This window comes from Thermobia domestica, chromosome 17 (genome assembly GCF_964235325.1).
Source record: "Thermobia domestica chromosome 17, izTheDome1.hap1.1, whole genome shotgun sequence".
Taxonomy (NCBI): domain Eukaryota; kingdom Metazoa; phylum Arthropoda; class Insecta; order Zygentoma; family Lepismatidae; genus Thermobia; species Thermobia domestica.
In genome coordinates this window covers 93,780,305-93,802,870 of record NC_137470.1, presented here as the reverse complement: position 1 = coordinate 93,802,870, position 22,566 = coordinate 93,780,305, and the positions used below count along the sequence as shown (strand labels likewise).

At 36.9% G+C, this 22,566-nt stretch overlaps 1 protein-coding gene across 6 annotated transcripts in view; it reads right to left on the bottom strand.

Annotated features, from left to right (window-relative positions):
- LOC145673896 (uncharacterized) overlaps window positions 1-22,566 on the bottom strand; it is a 128,869-nt gene that overhangs the window by 93,201 nt on the left and 13,102 nt on the right. For 5 of the 6 annotated variants that reach the window (XR_014128840.1, XM_081743700.1, XM_081743696.1 and 2 more), the window contains exon 3: window positions 3,460-3,555. The exons of the other annotated variant lie outside the window; for it this stretch is intronic. Coding sequence is in view for 4 of the 5 variants with exons in the window: in XM_081743700.1 (XP_081599826.1) it covers window positions 3,460-3,555 (96 nt within the window). In the remaining variant the exon portion in view is untranslated. The remainder of the gene's footprint in view (window positions 1-3,459; window positions 3,556-22,566) is intronic. 6 annotated transcript variants of the gene reach the window in all.

The following is a 22,566-nucleotide window of genomic DNA, read 5'->3' as shown; positions in this document are numbered from 1 at the left end:
GAAACTGATAACTACATTATTTTTCAATATGAATAATCTAATTTTTCTATGTGTTTTCCGGAAGAAAACTTATACAAATATCAAGTTTGAAGATTTATTTCTGTTTATTAATGTCTTATTTCAGCTGTGTATTGAGATATTGGGTGATATCAATAAAAATAAGTAACTACTCCTGAGAAGTCCTGCTCGAGAATCGGAGTAACTACACCTGGAGGAATCTCCTCCCTCAATTTCCTATCAATAAAACAAGCCACTACTCAGGTCTAGTCTGCTCCAGATTTATGAACGTTTACTCGCGCTTCCTCTGCACGTAGCACTGAGTCGTATCAATAAAAGAAGTGATTACTCATTTCTCCCATTCATCGCGCAGTCATTTCGTTGTTTTTAACCTATGGCGTAGTATCTTAAAAGCCATGAAACGGGCAAGTAGCAACGATAGCTTCAATCAAAGTGCATTTGTGGATATTGTAAAAGAGTTTCCAGTGGTACTTTCAAAGTCACAGTTACCAGAAAGTAAACGAAGGAAAGCCGAAACTTTGAAGGTAATTACAGTGAAATGCAACGAAATATCAAATACATCTACGACTGAGACACAAATTCAAAAGAGAATCTTTAATATTCGAGCGAGAATAAAACAAAAATAAAAAAGAAGAAAAAAATATAAAAAAAAGAAACGAGAAAGAAGAAAGTAATACTGAAACCATGGGAATGAACCTATTTGAGCTGATGAATGTTGATTGGAATCCAGTAATATCAAGATTAACACGACAAGCGCATATCACGTGTTGTCCAAGGTCTTTGTAGATTGTTTGGTTTTAAGAACGAAATCAGACACTTGGCTCCTTTGTTTTCTTTTTTAAAAAGTCCAGCCACCCTCGTCATAAATCACGTCCATCTGATTGCGTTTTCCACACCATACGTGTCCCCTTTCGCCTTGACATAAACAAAATACATTCTCATGTATACACCCTTTCTATCAACGTTGAGTTGAGTTGATTATTAGTTTAACGTCCTTTTCAGTAGCGTGCCTATATGAGACAGAACCCACTGATTAACGTGGAATCCAAACCACATGAGCTCCTGCCGGGAATCGAACGCGGGTCTCCTATGCCAAAGGCATGTACGCTAACCGCTTAGCCACGAAATAGCTCTTCCTATTAACGTATTACTCTCCAAAATACTAGGTTTCTTTAATGCCACTTGTATATAGTCAAGTGCTCCGATAGCACCCGGAAATGTATATTGTTCTTGCCACTCTGCTTTGCTGTTTGTATATTACGCACACTTCCGGAAACAATCCATTTTCAGGTAGTCATAGACAGTACTTTGAGCCACATCAGAATCCCCTGACATTCCGACCTGGAATCCCGGATCACTCACGTAACGCAAGAAAACCAAGGGCACCGATTTCTCTGTAAATTTTTTTTTGGGTGGGAGAGGGCATTCAGATGCAGAAGGTATATATATCAGGATTTTAAGACAAATTGCACTCTAATTATGCCAAATATTGTATATTCATAAATACAATAGGGGGCCCACATGAGCTTTGGGGGGCCCGGGGCCCCACAGGATCGGCGCCCTTGAAGAAAACCCGCATCTTTTCATCATTACGTAGTCCACCACCCCGAATTTCGGTTGATTCTCCTTAAAAAATGTTGTGCTAATCACTGCATTTTCTTTCATAAACTTATAATGCTTTTTGTAATCTCCATTTCCAACATTTCTATGCAGTTTATAAGTTTTTCTACGTAGTAAAACAATCATATACTCTGCCATATTTCGCACGGAGTCACCTATTTAGCTTGCTCCACAAATTTGGAGAAGTTACTAGCATCACAGAAGAGTCTTTGATTTTTATTGATATCAAACGCGGAGTAGTTACTCGGCTCGAGAATAGAGGTGTGATTACTTCAAAAGGGCGGGGCTTCTCCGAGGTCAGCCGAGACGACTAGTACTCAGTTCTCTTTTTATTGATACCAATGCGAGTAACTACTTCAAAATTGGGCGTAATGAGTAACTTCTCCGTTTTATTGATATCACCCATTATTTTTAGTGTCAGTGTATTCAGTGGTTTGTTTTGTGATCTAATTAACCTTTGACCGGATTTAGGATTTCCATTTCTGGGCTTTCGGCATCTTTGCTCGCCGAGGGACGTCATTCCTAATTCGTGACGGGTTAAATGGCCACACTATACGGGGAAAGGGAAGGAAGGAAGCGGCCTGGGATCTATAAGTTAGGAACCACCCCGGCATTTGCCTGGTGTGAATGAGAAAAACCCAGGAAAACCTTACTCAGGATGACTGGTCTTAAAAAGCTTTCTACACTTTTTCGATCCCACCGGAAACCGAACCCGGGACCGCTCGCACCGAAGGCGAGAGCGTTAATGAGTACGCTACGCGGGGCTACCACCTTTGACTGGATAGTGAACCAGATGAATAGTGTGATGAAGGGTTATTTTTTAATATAATGGATTACTTTAAATATCAGTGTTTCATATTTACTCCCAGGGTATAGAATGAAAACGAATCACGACTGAATTCTGTCATTCTCCCTGTTGGGAGCATCTTTATTTTATGTTATTTTGAACATTACCTTTAAACTTAGTGATGTGGAATTATTGCGACAATGTGCTATGCAATTGGAAGTTTATTTTTTTTATTCAGAGACTACAATAGCCCATTGTTCCTTATTTTCTCTAAACCTGTGAGATTGAATAGTAAATATCTCAGCAAGTACGGTGAGAGAGACGGAACTGTAACAGCCAATAGAAGCTCTCTTGCAGACGACGCGAGTGAGGTACTACAACATTTGAGGGTAGAGCACGGTTTCTAATTAAAAACGCCCTAGGTTCGAGACTTAACGCTACATGCTGACAAGTGCGAGCGAAATGGAAAGTCACTGTGCAGTTAGAATCCTAAAAACCAATATCATGTAGAAAAACATCTATTTGCTTGCACATCGACACAAGTGTAATTATTCCACATAACTCGTAGTTGTGAAAATTCGAACTGCAGAGGCAAAAATTGTGAAATTTCGTGTAGCACTATTTAACTATAAATAAATTTTGTAAAAAATCACAAAATGTAGTTCAATGAAGCAAAATTTATTCCAGAAAACTAAAAAAACAACTTGTTAAAGCATTTAATAAATATTGTATTTAATAGGAAGTTTACCCTAAGTAAACTAACTTAAGTTAATCTACCTTACCTACTTAATGCGTAACCATGTCGAAACAAATCTAAAATTACATGTGTTGTTATATTCCAACAAAGAGTAAGTAAAGTGGAGTCACTTATCCCACTTTACTGTTTAGATAATTTTGAGATTGCCTGTTAAGTATTCATATTACATAGAAAAGAACAAAGAAATCTGATTCTTTTATACGATCTTTAAACTTTGCAAGATAACAAGCTACAAATTTATGTTAAATTAACTTTAATAAAAATATAAAATTCTTACCACCGAACAGCGCAACATGCTTTGCTCCAACTGGTATTCAAGAGCCATTAGATCTCTATTATAAGGACCTTGAAGCACTTTCTTTCTATGAAATTTCTGAAAAATATCACGAGCAGCAGCTGATTAACTCGCGAATGGAAGAAGTGTGCTATTGTCAATCCGGTAACTCTGAAGCCAAGTAGTATGCCCGTATCAGCATTATAGAATCGGGAAGGGGGAAATCTTCTGTGAGTTGTCCTTTTTCAAACTACCTACATATGGCCCAGATGCATGCTGGTTTCCCTTATACTAAAATTTTATTTCCTTTCTACTTGTATTCCTTGAGAAACCTTCCAAGTGAACCTCGTGCACGTATAAAACGTATTCATGTTTATATGAAGATTGAGTAGTAAACACTATATTATATGCACAATTAATAAATTATAAATATTTTACCATAACTAATATACTGTATACAGTTTAATCATATAAAAGATATTCCTTCACATTTTGTTGAAAATAATTTATATAAATTGAAATGTAACCAAAAATAAATCTATATAATACGGATGGGAAATCTGAAGTTCTTTATTTAGATCTTTTTTTCTAATAAGTTTCTGCTACATGTACTCCCCAAGCCCAGCCCTTTAGTATGGACCTAGCTACAGGTCAGGTTAGATTCAGTGTACTTGTAGGTGTTAATGCTAATGTAACTACCACGGTGACTCAGTGAGAAAATGCTTACCTTTAATGACAAGGAACATGGTGTCTCAAGAGTTTTCTCATTCTATCAATTCTTTGCTCATCATTCATTTGCATGTATCATTCGTTTTTTAAGGTTTACAATACATAAAGTGGAACACTAAACTAATAATTAAATTTCATTTTTCCTAACACTGTTACTAGTAATTCATATATATATATATATATATATACAATAGAGCCCCTCTGATCCGTCACTTTTCTGACTGACTGGGGGTATGGTCGGAACGCAAGAAAAGGTCGGATTATCAGAAAATACAGAAAAATACGGATTTACAGTAAAATATACAATCTCTGAAATCAAAAATGACTGTATTGTTCTCTATAGTAAAAACAAACAAACAGTAAGCACTAAAATCTGCGCAGTCAGTACAGAAAACATGCAAAATGAAAGAAACCATACAAGTGATGACGGAGCACTAAAGTGGATATGCGATAACAGCAAGTACATCAATAATGCCGCGACAGCAGTCAACGACAATGGGCCTCGTAAGTCACCGACGAGTCGGTACAAGTTCGGCTCGAGCACGGTCAGATCTACCGGAGTGGCGAGCCAGCCGAGGGCGGACGAGCGAGGTTCTACTGTACATAAAAACTTGTGTGTTAGAAAGGAGATCTACTTCGTGTGTATTCATAATTGCTAAATTAAGTTTCCGATATTGCAAACAAAATTACAAAGTGAGCTGAGAGTGTGAGTATAAAAATTTCCTTACTCTTCATGTATTACTGTTTTGGGATTTGACTTCTGTGCTCTATCTTTCGATGGGGATTTTTTTTTTTTTCTTTGACCATATCGGGATAATGGCTTTGTAGATTAACGTTTGTTTTCGGTGTACCATTTGTAACACGGACCTACACCTTAACATGGAATCTGAACCAAATAAGTTTCCGTCGGGAATCGAGCTCGGGTGTCCCGCTCGAAGGCACATACATTAACCGAATGACCACTACGGAATTCTTCAAGTATTCCAGGAAAAAATGTACGGACTATATTATGAATTAAGAGAATGAATAGAATTATTCTTCCTATTCTAGAACGTCAAGTCTCCACAAAACTCACAAAGAATTATTTTACGAAGATTGCTACTTGAAACAAGGTTTAAAATTTGAATTTTCATAACAATAAACAAAATCCTTTATTCGTACATAATTATACGGGGTTATTTATAATTCCCTCGGGGTTTCGAACATTAATATTGAGACAATCACGACAGACACAGCAAATTTATTCATATAAAAAATGCAGAACCTTTCAAAGATTCTTACATATGACCAGCCCAGTAACTGGGGAGGCGTCAGTCCTGTACTGAAGTTTTGCCACACACGATCCAACATGTAGCGGTTGATGTCAACGAATGTTTTCATGATTCTGCTCCGCAGTTCTGGAAAATCATGTGGCACAGGAGTACATACATACACGTGATATGTGGCACGAAACAGTCGTTGTATTGTCACAACTGACTCACATTTAGTGAATTCTAAAACGCAGTAAGCCTTCTTTTCACCAGTAAATGTTTCCGTGAATTCTTTTGTGCTAGTAGTTAAGTATATCATTTCATATTACTCTTCGTTAGATGCAAAAGAGTCGGCTTTTTTAGATTGGATTTTTTTAACGGAAGTATCGCTTTTTGTGACATTCTTATTCAAGTAAAACCTTTCTTTTCTTGTAGTGGATTTTATCATTGAAAAAGTGCCTTTCCTATTTTCAGCCCAAGACTGCCTATCTTGATTGGTTTTAAAACTGGCATTTCTTAAATTGCCAACAAATGTGTCATCTAACTCAACATGTCACAAGCCCCAGTTTTGTTGTGTAACTACCTTATCAAGTTTCTGAAAGTTATTCATTTTGACATACGTCTTTTACTGGCTGCCTAAATTTGAACTGACAAGCAATAAAAAAATATCATAAATCAAGAAATATATACAAAATGAAGTTCGGTATAAAATTTCATTTACATATCGTTCTCCATTGGAAAACACTATTTTGAGCTTCAGATATTTTCTATTAGAACCTAATATAAGTTAATTTCATAAAATTAAAGCTATTAACAGCAGTTTTGGGTATAATATTAGTTAAGCGATTGTATAACTTGATTATTTACAGAACGTTCCCGGAATCTTGCTTTCTTTAATCTTCTATCGTGTCAGTATATTTGAAATAGGAAACTTGGGTATTTGGGTATAGGAAACTTGAGTACATGAAATTTATTTGGGGATGTGAACACCCCGAGCGACCACGAATGTTAACCAACCCATTAAAAAACTGTCCGCGACCCACACTTTGAGAAACACTGGGGTAAACAATCACAGACGGACAGTGTTTGATATACTCTGCAACACCACCGAATTAACAGTGTTGCCAATCCAACTTAAAGTTGTATTTTTCAAATAACACCACGACAGGTTATTGTATATTTTAAACTTACCTAGCTACATGGAAAACGAAACCTTATAATTCCATACTAATTGTGGAGTGGTGCAAACTAAGGACGCTACAGGATCACAAACATCAAAAAACAACCTAATTTTAAAGGGGTCTACAACAGTAATAACGCAAGTGACATGGACGGGGTAACGCTTGATGTTTCATTAGCTATAAACAAAACATGTACGTTCCCGGAATCTTGCTTTGGACATTATAACACGTATGAGTGCGGATAATATCAAAAGAATATCAGTTGAAGTGTGGAAGAGAGTATCTAGGCAACTGATCAGTTATTGTAAGGTGATGTCCAGAACCATAATTCTCAGTCTATTTCTTCACCTTGGCTTTCAATTCCCCGTTTTACATATACCATATTGAACATAGACGGAGAATCTGGCCATCATACGTCTTGCATATTGCACTGTGCACTATAATGCACGATTCAGAATTCCCCCGGGGAGAAATGCCTTACACGAGCAGTAAATGTAGAAATACAAAAATACCACGATCACGATCAAACATGTTCCGAGGGAAATATTCTCCCGGATCGCACTCTGTAATAATAACTGGTTCCAGCACTTTCCATTCTGCAGCAGGACGGACCGAGAGATCTATTACCGCCACTGCCAATGGGTGAACGGTAATAAGTTTCATCATAACAGAGCGACTCGTCTCGATGCTGATATCGATCTTGTAACTATGTTACTTGACAATCCAAGATTCTGAAATTTTGTAGTTATGAGTTTAAAGAATTATAAAATTCTGAACTCCCAAATTCCTTAGTTCTGCAATTTTGATGGCCAAGATTCCGAAATAGATTCCAAAATACTAACGCTCTGAGATTTCGATATACCCGACCGACGTACAGTCATTGGGCATTCCGAAATTCTACGGTTCAGAAATGCAGCACCGAAGTTCCCATATTATGGAATTTTGAAGTTCCAGAATTTCGAATTTTGGAAATTCCGAAGTACCAGGCTAAAGTGTCAAGATTTCGGAATTCCAAGATTCTCAAATTTCAAATTCGGGAAATCTCGGGATGAGTAAATTTTTAATACTGATTTCGGAATAAATATGTTCATTCCGAAATATTCCGGAATACCCTTAACTGCGATCCTATCTGCAAATTTAACTTTTGGTTTTCGTTGCTTATAACACCCCCACTCTCTTCATTCCAAAATTGTTTTGTTACTTTTTAAACTTTTACTATCATTATTGACTACTCTTCTTTATTTCGCTATCCAGTACTTACTCCCACCTCCCCTCCTGTAATTCTCTTACCGACCAACTTGTCCCGTAACTTCATTTTTCTACTTTTAACCTGGAAACACTATAATGTGAACGTGCCATTAGCCCTAATGTTAATGAGCATTTTTTCTCTTCAGTGTTTATTTCCTCTATTGCTCCCCCCCCCCCTCTTCCTAATCTGACGAAGTATCAGAAAATGCTTACACTGCATTTCTTTACTCTATATGTGTTCTCCGTTAGCTTCACTTAATTTGTTTTCTTATATTACTATTTTGTGATTATATAAAGCTATTTCTGATTCCATTGTAGCCATACACAATTACAACCCTACCATACATTCAGTGACTCGTTGTGAAATGCACGTCAGTACAGACAAGGAGTTTCATGAAAGCCGGAATAGAATGGGGTGTCTATGGGGACGTATTGGTGTAATATATCTACTTAATTTAAGCTTCGGAAATTTTTCATGTGGATAAGAAGTATTTGGATGTTTGTGTATTAGATCATCAAAAGGTTCACCGAAAGGAGCTTCCGATGAACATCTGAAAGTAAGGTCTACCATACACAATCAGGACAAGTAATTTGGTTGAAGTAGTGGCAGCTCGAATTACAAAAAGCCAGTGACGTAGAAATCCGTAATGGCTCGTGAACTAATCATTTCAAAGGCTAAGCAATGCCCTAGGCGAACTTATCGAGGTAATACAGGCCATTTTCTCTCTCCACAGCTTAACTAGCAAAGGCAGGTGTAACCAACATGCCACCTTTTGAGAAAATAATGATAGTAATATTTTTTTCATATAAAAAGGTTTATTTTCTGTGCTTGTTCTTCACTCCAAATATTTTTAGTTATCTCGGTACTTCTGTACTTTCCGTTTATTTTCCATTACAGTTATATTTGCACGAATTTCTTGGCAGTGATTACCAATAGGTTATACCATTACCATTCTACATCTTTATTCTGTCTCTTCATACTTTGCTTTGACATGATTACATGTTCTTCCGTGTATTTTCAACACTACAATATGTAAAATTGTAACTAAGCTATCCCTGGTATCTTTTCTTCATTCTTCTTCACACTCCATTGGCGTCTCGGAAGATAAATATCTACAACACGTTCGCTTCGCCTTTGATCGTAAGTCTTAAATACTTTTTATCTTTATTTTCATATGCGCACGTTGCAGTTTCTTCATATTAACTACAAATATTATATAAATAATTGTATTCCAAATATAATTTCAGTTTCTGAAAATATGTCGAAACCCGAAGTATTGTGTCTATACATATTGTGTAGAACCTACCAGAACGAAAACAAAAATTCCCAATAAAAGTGGGTCAAAAAATGTACTTTTTCGGAGATGAAATGGGCCACTTCAACGAGAACAAGGCATGTTTGAGGTCTGTACAGGGCCGATGCAACAGATTTTACTGAAGAATCATAGGTTGGACAAGACAACTGCAAGAAGCAACATTGTTTTTACAAAATCACTAGAAATGTAGTAATTTTGGTCGTTTATAATCACAGCAAGAGTATCACTGGCAATAGAAATTTTACAAAAGCCTAGTAAGTTACCAACATTGTGCTAGCATACAGAGCAGTGCCATGCAGAAAGGAGCGTGTATTACAATTACTTGTGAGTTCCCCACGGTACTACAGTATAGATATGAAAATAGATGAATATAGCAAAAAAGGTTACGATATTAAAATGGATGTGAACTGGTCTCTTGTTCATAAGGGAAGTGAATCAACCAAATGTCAAATTCTCTCTAGCTCTCCAATATTTTTATTTTACAATGAAATGCTGAATAAGCCCATACGTGTTACGTCACGATACAACTCCCCCCCCCCCTCAAAAAAATGTGCATATGCTGTCATACCTTACCTAGCAGTAACAGACGCTGCACGAGAGACTTGAGGCAATGGATATTTATTACTATTATTATTATTATTATTATTATTATTTACAAAGTGAGTCTCCCACTAGTTGGTATTATACGAATGCGGTGAATATCCAAGAAAGAAAATTACAGGTTGGACGTACTCAATACTTCCGTTAATCTTGCAGACAAAATAATAATTTGCACCCCGGACAGCTTCAAATCACATCCTGGAAATGAACAGCAGCTGTGTATTACCTAATGTGCAATTTCTGACAAATGAAGTTTATGATTTCGTAGGTACTCTGGAAGTTGAAGGATCACATTTCCGTGAGTTAATGAACAACAACTAATGTTGCATTTATTTCCTGACTTACCCACAGGTTTGCTAATGCGCTATCACGAAAAGGAGAGTACGACATTAGGAAAAAAAAATCCTTTCAACATTGTACTTCAAAACTACAACTTCAAATAAAGATCGCGATTACAAGGTTTTTATATTTCGAGATAAATCCAATTCAATGATACAAAAACAGTGCATGACTGGACCGAAACTGGAACCCGTGATCTTCCAAGTACCGTGCCAATGCGTTAGTATAATGGTAATACAATGGTCAGAGGTGTTCTGAATATGGACAATGGATTGGCAACAAGAAGTTATAGGACAAATCATGTGGTCTGAGTGAAAGAAAACCGAATTCAAGCGTGAGAGAGTGTATGGCTGTCCTGGGAGCGTAGTGGTGACGCATCGGCATGATACACCAAAGATTCCGAGTTCGAGTACCAGTCCAATCACGTACTATTTCACTCTTCGTATATCATTAAATTCGTACTCAGTTGGTGTTAAAAACCAGTTGTTTCCTCCTTTCGTTAATATAAATTGAATTAAATTTGTGAGTATTTGAAGTATAATGGGAATACGTCAAAATTCAGAATTAGAAGGAAAAATGAAAAACAGAAACATACAAATAAAGAATAGTCTCAAAAATATAAACATCTTACTTAGTTTGTGAAAGAATACAACTCAATGTCCCCTGTAAAAGCTGTTTTCGTTTGCATCAGTACCTTATTAATGAGAGGCACTGCTTTTGATTACATATTATATAACACACACGCTACTGAAGAAATAGATGCAAAAGCAGATTCTGAAATGAACGATTGCGAGAAAGGTTCGTATGCTATGTTAAGGTAGCATGTAAAGGATCATAGTAAAGACCAGGACCACGTGCACAACAAGCACGCCCTTAGTCATTCGTCTACTAGTGTACTTTGAGTAAGACATATTTTCAGCACCCAGTGTACAACATTCATAGATTCAAAATTGATGATAATGACAGATCACGAAACTCATCTCTACTACGTTTTTAGCTCCTTCCTTCTTTCCTCTGTCCACTCCATCGACGACGCGTTCAAGGCTTGAAAATAAAATATCCCTATCCGATGCACTCATGTTTTAAACGATCATCTCGATATCCTTTATTTTGATCTGAGATCCTTCGTGGCTAAGCGGTTAGCGTACGTGCCTTAGGCGTGGGAGACCCCGGTTCGATTTCCGGCGGAGCTAATGTTCGGATTCCATGTTAATCAGTAGGTCTCATTTCATATAGCCTCGCTGCTGAAAGGACGTTAAACTCAAAATCAACTCAACCTTTATTTCGATCTTCGTAAGTCTCCTTTATTCCAAATATACCGAGTGTTCGAAAAATAAACCTGCAGACAACAAAGGTATTTCACGGAGTTACTTAGAAATTGGTCGAGGCTCTGTCTAAATGACCAAGCTTCAGAATCGTACATGACGTGCGCAACGAATTTCATAAACTTGGGGAATGGGAACATATTTTGAGGTATAATTGTTCTATTATTAAAGAGTAATACGATTTTCACTTACATGTAATAGCAACTTTCAGGTGTAATGCAATCACACATTTTTTTTTTTCTTCAAAGGAAAGTAAGTAGTCGAAGAGTGAAACCTTTTAGTTGCACGATATGCTTCATTGGTTAAATTAAACGGATCGTACATGCAAGTGAATGATTATAAAGAATTGATAAGAGGGAAAGAGAAAACCCAGAAAAACTACGAAAATAATTATATCTACTACAAATTCCTTTGGCCCAAGATCGAACTATTCCCTCATTTGTTAACTGGAATCTCATATAAAAGTTATCAGACGAAAGCTTTTACGGAAGCTAAGAATCTACCTCTCTCAAACAAAAATGAATATCAAATTATATACAGAAATCTATAAACAGAAATAAGTATGTCGAAACAAGCGCGACTTTATATATATATATATATATATATATATATATATATATATTTAATTAATTTATTTATTTATCTCGAAATCTACTTAAAGCTTCAGAATTTCCTGATCACTGAACATGTTAGTTGTCTCACATAAAATATCTACCAGGACATTTATAATATATTCAACATCAAATGTTAATCGATACTTCACACACAAAGAAATTTTAAACCAAAACTTTTTATAGTGCATTCAACACACAATTCCAAATTGTTGTAGATACTGAACATTTCAACGTAAAAAAGTTGTACAACTAACTGTAAATTTGCAATATTTACAATGCTCAGCAATTACAATTTTAAAATTACTTTATTATGTGCAATTAACTACCGAATAAACATAAGAATTACAAAGTGAAATAGATACACAGACCGAAGCCCCAGTGTTAAGACAAAACATAAATGATGATGATAAAACTAAACAAAACAAAATAAAAAAAAGACACACGACAACTGTCTACTTTTTCTTTCTTTTTGATTTACATTCGGCTTCAACATCTAGGATCGCGACAAGTTTCTCTTTGCGCTCCGCTTTCAGGAAAATACACATTGAGCAAACTTGAATAACGAAACTACTATAGTTACCAATATTAAAACTGAATACATAAACGATAGATGCAACAAGCTGTGCAAGGCTAACCTATTAATATATCATTCTGTTATTTTTAGATTAGTTAATTTGAGATATTAACTTCAATGCGAAAATGTTTAAAATGTCAACCATTCATCCTTTTACAGAAGAATGTAAGCTGGGTGATGTCATTTTCAACATCGTGTACTATTTGCCTGTCAACGTTGCCACTAATTCATCTTCGTGACGTAAGAGAGCAAAGAAGACATCTGATACAAAGCTAAAGGTAGGAAGGAAAAAAAAGTACACAACTTAGCCGATTCATGTGGCCACGGGAGAAGACAACCAAGGTCTCTACAACGGTGGTCCCATTTTTTCAATGTTTACCTACATCGATGAATGTAGCTTCCGCCCCCCCCCCCCCTTCTTTCTTTCTTTGGGCCCTAAAATATGCCAAAAAGGTTTGAAAATCATATAGATAGCAAAGTGAACATTAAGAATCCTATCTGAATTGCCAGAGGATGCAATTTACTGGCGAGTTCTTGTTTCGTAGGGGATGAACCTCCAGATTTCTTAAAGCTATGGAGTTATTTGTTCAAAAACATTGCGGCTTATGTCTGCATATAAAATTCTGGACTTAACCACTAATCTATCTCAATTACAAAATAATTTAAACATATACCGTAAGTTTGGCTTAGAATATGGTCTTTTTCTTCGTATATAAATCTATATCGAAGTTTTAAAAAAAAACCGTATTCCTATTATGTCCATAGTCTGTATCGTATTGAGCATGAAAAAAGTATATACTTACATATGTAACTCGTTTGCTGCAAATTTATATTTTAAAAAATCCAGATTTAGGAAAGGGTAACCATAACTACAATAACAATGTTATAATTTACTACTTATTGTTAACATTTATTGTTAATTGATTCTAATTATTATATTTTCTTAAACTAAAGACTATGGAAAACATATTGCGAAATATTATGAATGGTACTATTTATAAGAACCTCAACAACAATTTACTTCTCCTCTCATTATAAAATGTAGAACAAATAATTGTAGTGGGAAAAATAATTCAAGAATGAAAGAAAACTGCTCATATCATAGCAAAGAAAATGGGCAATAATAGAAGCCAGATTCTCCCAGAGACTAGGAAAAATCACAATCAGTCATTGCAGAGAAAGGTACACTATGAACGTTTTCGCTAAATGCTTCACCATAGCAGAAAATTACCTGTGGAATGTCCAGGTGGGAGATGCAATATCGGAATGCAAAGTTAGGAGCTACTGCAGCCATACTGAAGGAAAAGACAGTTTGTAACGGAAGATAATCCTAACGGGATAGGTTGGGTTGGTTAATAATGCAGGACGACAAAGGAACATTAAATCAGAAAAAAATTACAACAATAATAATAATAATAATAATAATAATAATAATAATAATAATAATAATAATAATAATAATAATAAAGAAATTAGCAAAAGTAAATATTAAAGTATATAAAATCTCAGTCTGAGAGTGACACTAATTCCTAATTAGTTAATCGCCGTTCTCCTACGTTCGCTGCCTGCTTGTTTGCCTTTATTTGAAAATGGATAGTGACGATGCTGAACATGAACGTGCTTTGCTGTTTATTATTAACAAAAGGGAGATATTAAATGTAATTACTTATATCCACAAGTATTTATTCCGTGTCAACTACAATATAATTTAGTTATTACGCAAAATGAACACAGTAACCTATATAAATTATAGACAGTTTGTTTCCTTCTTTTACCTTTAGGACAGCACAATATTTAACAAGCTTTGCCGCCAACCCATATGAAGCACGGTACGTGACGTTTGGGCGCGGACGTTTGGGCCCCGCCGTTTGGGCACTGGACGTTTGGGCGCGAAGCCATTTGGGCGCCAGACGTTTGGGCACGAGTTAAAAAGTCGTTATGTTAGGCGCTGAGTACTAAGTTCGAATCAAGATATCACAAGGTGTCTACTGTAGTGGAAGTCCTTGAATTATACTGGATTTTGTTTTACATACTAGAAATACTGGAATTTCAAAATTATAAAAACTGAATTAACAATTAAATTTTGTAAATTTAAGTTTCAACGAAAGTTAAGTGTGCTTTTTATTTGATAACTTTTCAAGCCAAATGTAAGTCGACCAGACTACATATGATTGACTGCATTACATACATAGTGAGCCTATTCCATTAAAAAACTTAAAGCAGGCCTTCTGCTGTAGTTACGCAATAAGTGTGAATGTCAAACACATTTCTAGTGGCTAAATGACCAATATATGTACACTTAACTATTATTTTTCACTTTGAAATCGTTTTTTTTTTGTTTTTTGTTTGTTTTTTTTTTTTCGCCACTTTCTTTAATGCAGATTAAATGCTTACAATGGGACGAAAAAAATGTGTGTTAAGTTTTGATTTTTATATTGGAATGTTAATAAAAAAAAAGTGATACCAGAAATACGGCATACTACAGTTCCTAAACTCAATGTGTTAGACATCCTGTATGCAAAATATGTCTTAGACACCATGTATGCAAATATCTTTCCCTCAACTCGATTAGGATATAGGATTTTTAGATTTCTGGGCTCTCGGTATCTAAGGCCATTTAGCCCGTCACGTTTGAGGGAGCACACTATCCGGGGAAAGGGAAGGAAGAAAGGATTGGGGAAGGAAGGAAGCTGCCTGGACCTATAAATTAGGTACCACCCCGGCATTTGCCTGGTGTGAATGAAGAAAACCCAGGAAAACCTCATTCAGGGTGGCTGGCCTGAAAGAGCGTGTTACACTTTTTCGACCGAGTGCCCCCAAAGGGAATCGAACCCGGAACCGATCGCACCGAAGGCGAGTGTTAGCGACTACGCTGCAATCTTTTATTGGTAGTTCTTTATTGGACTTAAGGAAGAGAAGAGTTTGGCAAACGTAATACGAAAGAAAACAAATTTTAATATTCATAAATATGTAATTATTAACTTTCTTTAAAAAAATACAAAAATTAAATCAATATGTTTTAATTAACATTAAGAAAATTAACAGCTCGTCTGATTCCTTTATTTCCTAGCTTTCTTATATAATACAAAAATTAGATCAGAAGTACAAGAATCGTGAACAAGCGAAAAATCAATCCATGACGAGGTTAGGCAACAAATGCCACAAACGCATTAAACTATTTAATTTAGATGAATAAATAAGATAGAGATAGAAAATATACAGATAAATGAGGTGAGATAAAGATAGAAGTGTAGGAAATGTATATATCTTGATTGGCGCTTAGTTTTCAGTGCCTAGCTTACTTTATATGTCGTAAATTGTGATTTTTACTATGTACCTCGCGCCCAAACGTCTGGCGCCTAAACGGCTTTGCGCCCAAACGTCCGGCGCCCAAACGGCAGCGCCAAAACGTCCGCGCCCAAATGGCGGCGCCCAAACGTCCTGTCCCGTATGAAGCATACTGCCATTAACAGGAAGGAACCACATTCAGATCTGAGCATTAAATATTTTGTAAACGCAAGTTAGTATATGGACAAATTTAGAAAGAAGATAAATGCAAACAATTATTTTTTAAAATTAATCTCGATTTTAACCTACAGCGTACAGCGAGCCGCAGGCTTGGAGAACAACTAGCAATAGCGGTAGAAGAAAATGAAGTGAAATCTTTAAGTTTTACGTCCAACGCTCATGCCGGGTAGGCTCAAGGAGACAGTGACGATAACAAATGTATGAAAATGGTGAAATGAAAAAGTGGGCGGAACGGGAGAACCCCGAGAAAACAAAAGCATACAGTGTTTGCCCACCACAAAGCTCATTACACGCGAGCTGAGATCGAACCAAGGATCCCATGTACCAGAGGTGAACGCTCTTCACTGAGCCACTGCGGCCTGAAGAAAATGTAAAATCAAAAGTATGTATGAAAAATACATCACAAAGATCCGTAGATGTACGGAAAACAAAGAAGAGTATATTGAGGTAAGGTATTATAGACAATTAAGATAACAGAGGGTGAAAAGTCGGTTCGCAGATAGAATGGTAATGTTATCTTGGCATCTCTTTCTAAAGAACATGAAAGACTACAGAGAACGGATTCTGAGCATGCCTAGGCTGGCCGTATATTGACCATATCTGAGGACAGCAGAAACGAGGTTCAGTGCTGTAAACAATGTAACAAAGCCTCGTACCGTATCTCCAGCATTCTGGTTGAGATACACGGTCAATGCACTCAGGCATCTCTCCCCACATTCTCAACATGCCTCGGCTTGGCTGGCTTTCCTCTGGTCAATATGCGCCTGGCCTTAAACGAAAGATGTGCTGCAATGGTATTTCGAATGATTTGAGACATGTAGATGCTGAATCTGAGCACTGTAAACTGTCCGTAGTTGTTGATGCGGATGCAATTAGGTGCTGGTTTCGACTATATAAAAAGTTGGACAATGGATGCATTTAACAACGTAAATGAGATTCTTTGTTGGAGCCGTAATGTGTTTGAAGGAAATTGTTCTCGTGATGAGGTTGAGGGATTCTCGGAAAACGATTTTCGGGCGAGTCAGTCGGTTTCAGGAGAGGAGATAAGTATAGGATAACAAAAATTATCTAGTTTCCACAGAGAATCATACGGACAATTCAAGCAATTTGGTAACTTCTGCTTCAGGAATTTTCAGGCAGAAATTATTACCTTCATTTTTATGTTTCACATTTCCTTATCTTTGATCCATTTACTCTAAAATCCTTTCTTTCGGAAACTCGAACAAAAACTGCAGTTATCTCTTTCATTTACAGATCAGTGCAAAACTTCACATTTGTTGGTTTCATATGCAGCACATTACTTTGGGAACCACCGGAAACAAATGATGATCGAATTACCGGCAGAAATATGTCGCGCTACCCATCCATTCAGTAAAGAATATCGGAATACAGAACATAACAGTGGCGAGTTCGTTGGCGTCGGCGGTATTTCTTGCTCGGCTAAAGTCTATGCGGATGATTTAGAAAAGGTATCGCTGGTTAGAGAGTACTGATGAGAGAATTTGCGGTACTTGTTGAAGGACTGTGTAGTGGAACAAACACATGGTCATGAATGTCCAAGACTATGGTAGGTACTCCTGAAGTTAGAGATGCAAGGGCTCGGAAAAAACCGGCTGTTTTGGAAAAAAAAAAAATTTTTTTTTTTTTGCTTGGGAAATTTTGGGCTTTTTTTTTTCAAAATTCTGCTTTAAATTGATAAAGCAGACTGTTTCACTTTTCTACAACACAAAAACTTATTTAATTTGGGGTTGTTGCAGATAATAATACAAAACATCGGAAACAATCCATAAACTGATTTAGAATCGGGAAAGTACCGAATTTGCTGTTCATGGGTCATATGCGTAATAAACTATTCATCTGAGCGTGTGGTTTCCAAGGCTCTAAAACATATAACCACCATCACGGTTTACTCAGTCCTGATGGGTTCTGAATTTTTAGCAAAAGGAATTTAACATATCATTACGGAGCTCTCCCTTTATTTAAAAAAAACATACGGAACACATTTAAGCTAAGTCAAGCACAACTGCACAACAACCATGAATGAGTGGTTAGCTTTTGCACTTCTGGGATTCAATCCCGCACTCGACCATTCTGATAAAAGTTTTTCTTAATTCCATCTTTAAATTTAGAGATACTGTGTGTACTATGAGTTCTGGTCGACTTATGGTACGAATCTGTACCATGGAGTAGTGTTGTGTTTAAACGCTTATTAAGCTCATATAACACGTATTGAACAATTTGTTTTTATTGTTTTTCTTTTATTGATTAAGTCAAGCATGGACCAAAGAACACCCCAGCTGCGTTTTGGAACCGGATGATCAACTTGGCGGCGTCAAGTACGGGCTGAGGGACGTGACTTTTTTCTTAAGCAAATTTTAAAACAAATCTCGCCCTTAGTTTTCGAGATATCAGATTGAAATTTTGCATACGGATTGTGCGCACCTTTGAGTATTTCTCAATCTTTTTGGAGATCCCTACGCAAATCTGGGCCTGGCCCGGAGGAGCGCCAATGTTCTAAGAGGGTGATTTTTCAGAAAAAAATGCGATTTTCCCAAATTTCTGGGTTCATGTGTGATACGGACATGTGAGTGGTACCGTTGGAAAAGAATGGTAATAGTGAAGAAAATGACGTTTGAACTATGGTCCTAGGACAAATAGTAACGTTGTCCTAGGAAGATTATATATATACTATGTGATCAAAAATATCCGGACACCCCCAAAACACACGTTTTTCATATTAGGTGCATTGTGCTGCCACCTACTGCCAGGTACTCATTATCAGCGACCTCAGTAGTCATTAGACATCGTGAGAAAGCAGAATGGAGCACTCCGCGGAACTCACGAACTTTGAACATGTTCAGGTGATTGGGTTTCGCTTATGTCAGGAGTTTGTACGCGAGATTTCCACACTCCTAAACATCCCTAGGTCCACTGTGTCTGATGTAATAGTGATAGTGAAGTGGAAACGTGAAGGGACAAGTACAGCACTAGAGCGTACAGGCCGATCTCGTCTGTTGACTGAGACCGCCGACAGTTGAAGAGAGTCGTAAAGTGTAATAGGAAGACATCTATCCAGACCATCACACAGGAATTCCGAACTGCATCAGGATCCACTCCAAGTACTATGACGCGTGAGGTGAGAAAACTTGGATTCCATGGTCGAGCGGCTGCTCATAAGCCACACATCACGCAGGTAAATGTCGAACGATGCCTCGCTTGGTGTAAGGAGCGTAAACATTGGACGATTGAACAATGGAAAAACGTTGTGTGGAGTGACAAATCACGGTACACAATGTGGCGATCCGATGGTAAGGTGTGGGTATGGCGAATGCCCGGTGAACGTCATCTGTCAACGTGTGTAGTGCCAACAGTAAAATTTGGAGCTGGTGGTGTTATGGTGTGGTCGTGTTTTTCTTGGACGGGGCTTACATCTCTTGTTTTGCGTGGCACTTTCTCACCGCAGGCCTACATTGATCTTTTAAGCACCTTCTTGCTTCTCACTGTTAAAGAGCAATTCGGGGATGGCGACTGCATCTTTCAACACAGCCGAGCACATGTTCATACTGCACGGCCTGTGGCGAAGTGGTTACACGACCATAACATCCCTGTAATGGACTGGCCTGCACAGAGTCCTGACTTGAATCCTATAGAACACCTTTGGGATGTTTTGGAACGTCGACTTCGTCCAGGCCTCATCGACCTACATCAATACCTCTCCTCAGTTCTACACTCCGTGAAGAATGGGCTGCCATTCCCCAAGAAACCTTCCAGCATCTGGTTGAAAGCGTGCCTGCGAGGGTGGAAGCTGTCATCAAGGCTAAGGGTGGGCCAACACCATATTGAATTCCAGCAGTACCGATGGAGGGCGCCACGAACTTGTAAGTCACTTTCAGCCAGGTGTCCGGATACTTTTGATCACACAGTATCTATATATATAAATGGGTCACCTTCAGATTTTCAAGGAAAAATTGTGCCCTTTGTTTTCAAGATATCAGATCGAATTTTGCACACGCATTGTGTACATAACAACGTATTTTTCAAGAGATTTTCACATCTCTACGTGAACCCAGGTCGGGCCAGAAGGAGTGAATTTTCAAAAAAAACAAAAAAAAATCATATATATATACAGTGGCGAATACAGGATATGATCAAGAGAGGGGCTAAACCATAGTTTGCAGCTTTATCAAGTGTAAAGCAGGATTGAAGCCCATTTTATCAAGTGTATATCTGAGCGTCAAGAGGAGGCTATAGCCCCCTGGATCCGCGCCTATATATATATATATATATATATTAAAAAATGTATCACCTTCAGACTTCCAAAAATGTTTTCCGCCCCTTTTCTACAAAATATCAAAGCGAAGTACACGCATTGTGTACCTAACTACGTAGTTTTGAAGAGATTTTCAGATCCCTACATAAACCCAGGCACGGGCCAAAGGGGCGCAAAAATTAAAAAAAAAAAAAAACTTCGAAAAACTCAGTTTCCACCATGAGTGGTACCGATGCAAAGGATGCTCTATTCTGAAGAAAGAAAGAAAAAAAAAAACGAGGTATGAACTACGATCCTACGATAAATAGTAAGGAAGAAGTAGCTGTTTGAGTGAAAGTCTAAAATTTACCTCATTCCCCGAAATTACGGAATTTCTAAAACAAACGAAATATTAGTTATGCCTTCTCTCATAAACTTCAAGCTTTCCTCAAATAAGAAAAACTAAACATTAATAAGAAAAACCCCTCCCAAAATACTTTTCTAAATTCGCCACTGATTACCAGTATAAAATGGTCTTCAAGGTTGTACTGGGAAGATTATTGCTGAATATACAACAGAAACGAAATGTTAGTAATCCCTGTACTCATAAACTTCAAGCTTCTCCCAAATAGGAAAAGGGATTTTTAGAAAAACCAAACATTAATCAGACACACTCCTCCTAAAATACTTTACTAAATCCGCTACATATTATTTGTATAAAATGGTATTCAAGGTTGTATCCTGAAGATTATTGCTAAACCATTGCACAGCTACAGTGTAACAGATTGGAAGTACACTCTGACTCATATATTGAAAAACCTATGCTCTGACGGATATATTGAAAAAAAAAAAAAAAAAAAATTAAGTTATGTGCCAGAAGCTAGAGTACTAAGCTCTAAGAAATGAAACACGGATGATTAAAAATTAACTGTTGTAGAAAAAAAATGAAATTAAATGAAATCTTTAAGCTTTACGTCCCACGGTTATGCCGGTTAGGCTAAAGGAGACGGTGATAACGAGAGATGAGTGAAATGGTGGAATGAAGAAAGTGGGAGAAAACGGGAGAACCCCGAGAAAACCCACGAGCACGGTGTAACTGCTGTAGAAAAAAAAAATGTCGATAACTCAGAAGTGAAATAGCCTCTAATGTGTACTTAAATTCATAAAACATGTACTCCATCCAATCATGATGGTTAATTCCAAAGCGAAATATGACATGTAGGTCATGAAATCATATTTAACTATAGAATATACTATAAGAAAGCTATTTAGATAGAAAAATCACGAAAATGAAAAAAAGCCAAAATTTCCTGCTTGTTTCCAAAACAGCAGGCTTTTCTGCATCTTTACTTGAAGCGAATATATACTAGGTTACTAGGTTAGATGTGTACGTCATTCTAGAGATGTCTATTATCAAATCTTGATTTTTATATCAAGGAAACCGGTAGGAGAAGGACCACAACAATTTAACTGGGTAGTTATTTATACTGTAGGAATAGTTCCAGTGTTCGTTTGTCGTGGACCAATTTGTTAATGAATCGAAGCCAGAGGAAATTGTTCTAGGCGTCCAATGAAAAGACTGCCATATTAGGGTTCCTATACGTTCTGAATAAAATTGAAATCCCTGAATCTTCATAAGAATTCCATGACTACATGAAAATCTTGCGAAATTGGTTTTCTTCTCCCTTACACACGACCCCCTCACCAATTTGACAACTTTTCTTCACCATGTTCTCTTATACTGACTATGTTTTTATTTTTATATATCATATACTGTCTTTTTTTTTTTTTTTTAACAAAAACTCCACAACAATCTACAAAAAAGATTACGTATTTCTACATAAAACATATACACATGACGAACGCTTTCGTACAAGCCTCGAAAACAACAGATTTATTTGAGTTTAAAATAATTAAACCATAATTAAAAAGATGATTAAAGCAAAATGATGACCAAACCCTCACTTTCACCCCAGGAAGTTACTGAAATTTAACTCAACGAAACTCTTTTCCTTTTGATCTCGTTGTTTGGTATCAATGGGTAGCCCCTTTTCATCACTATTCCGTTTCAGACGAATCCTCTGTTACTCTAAGTCACTCAGTTGTGTATTCAACATTCTTTTCTCAGCTTCTTTTTATTGTGCTCATTTATCTCTT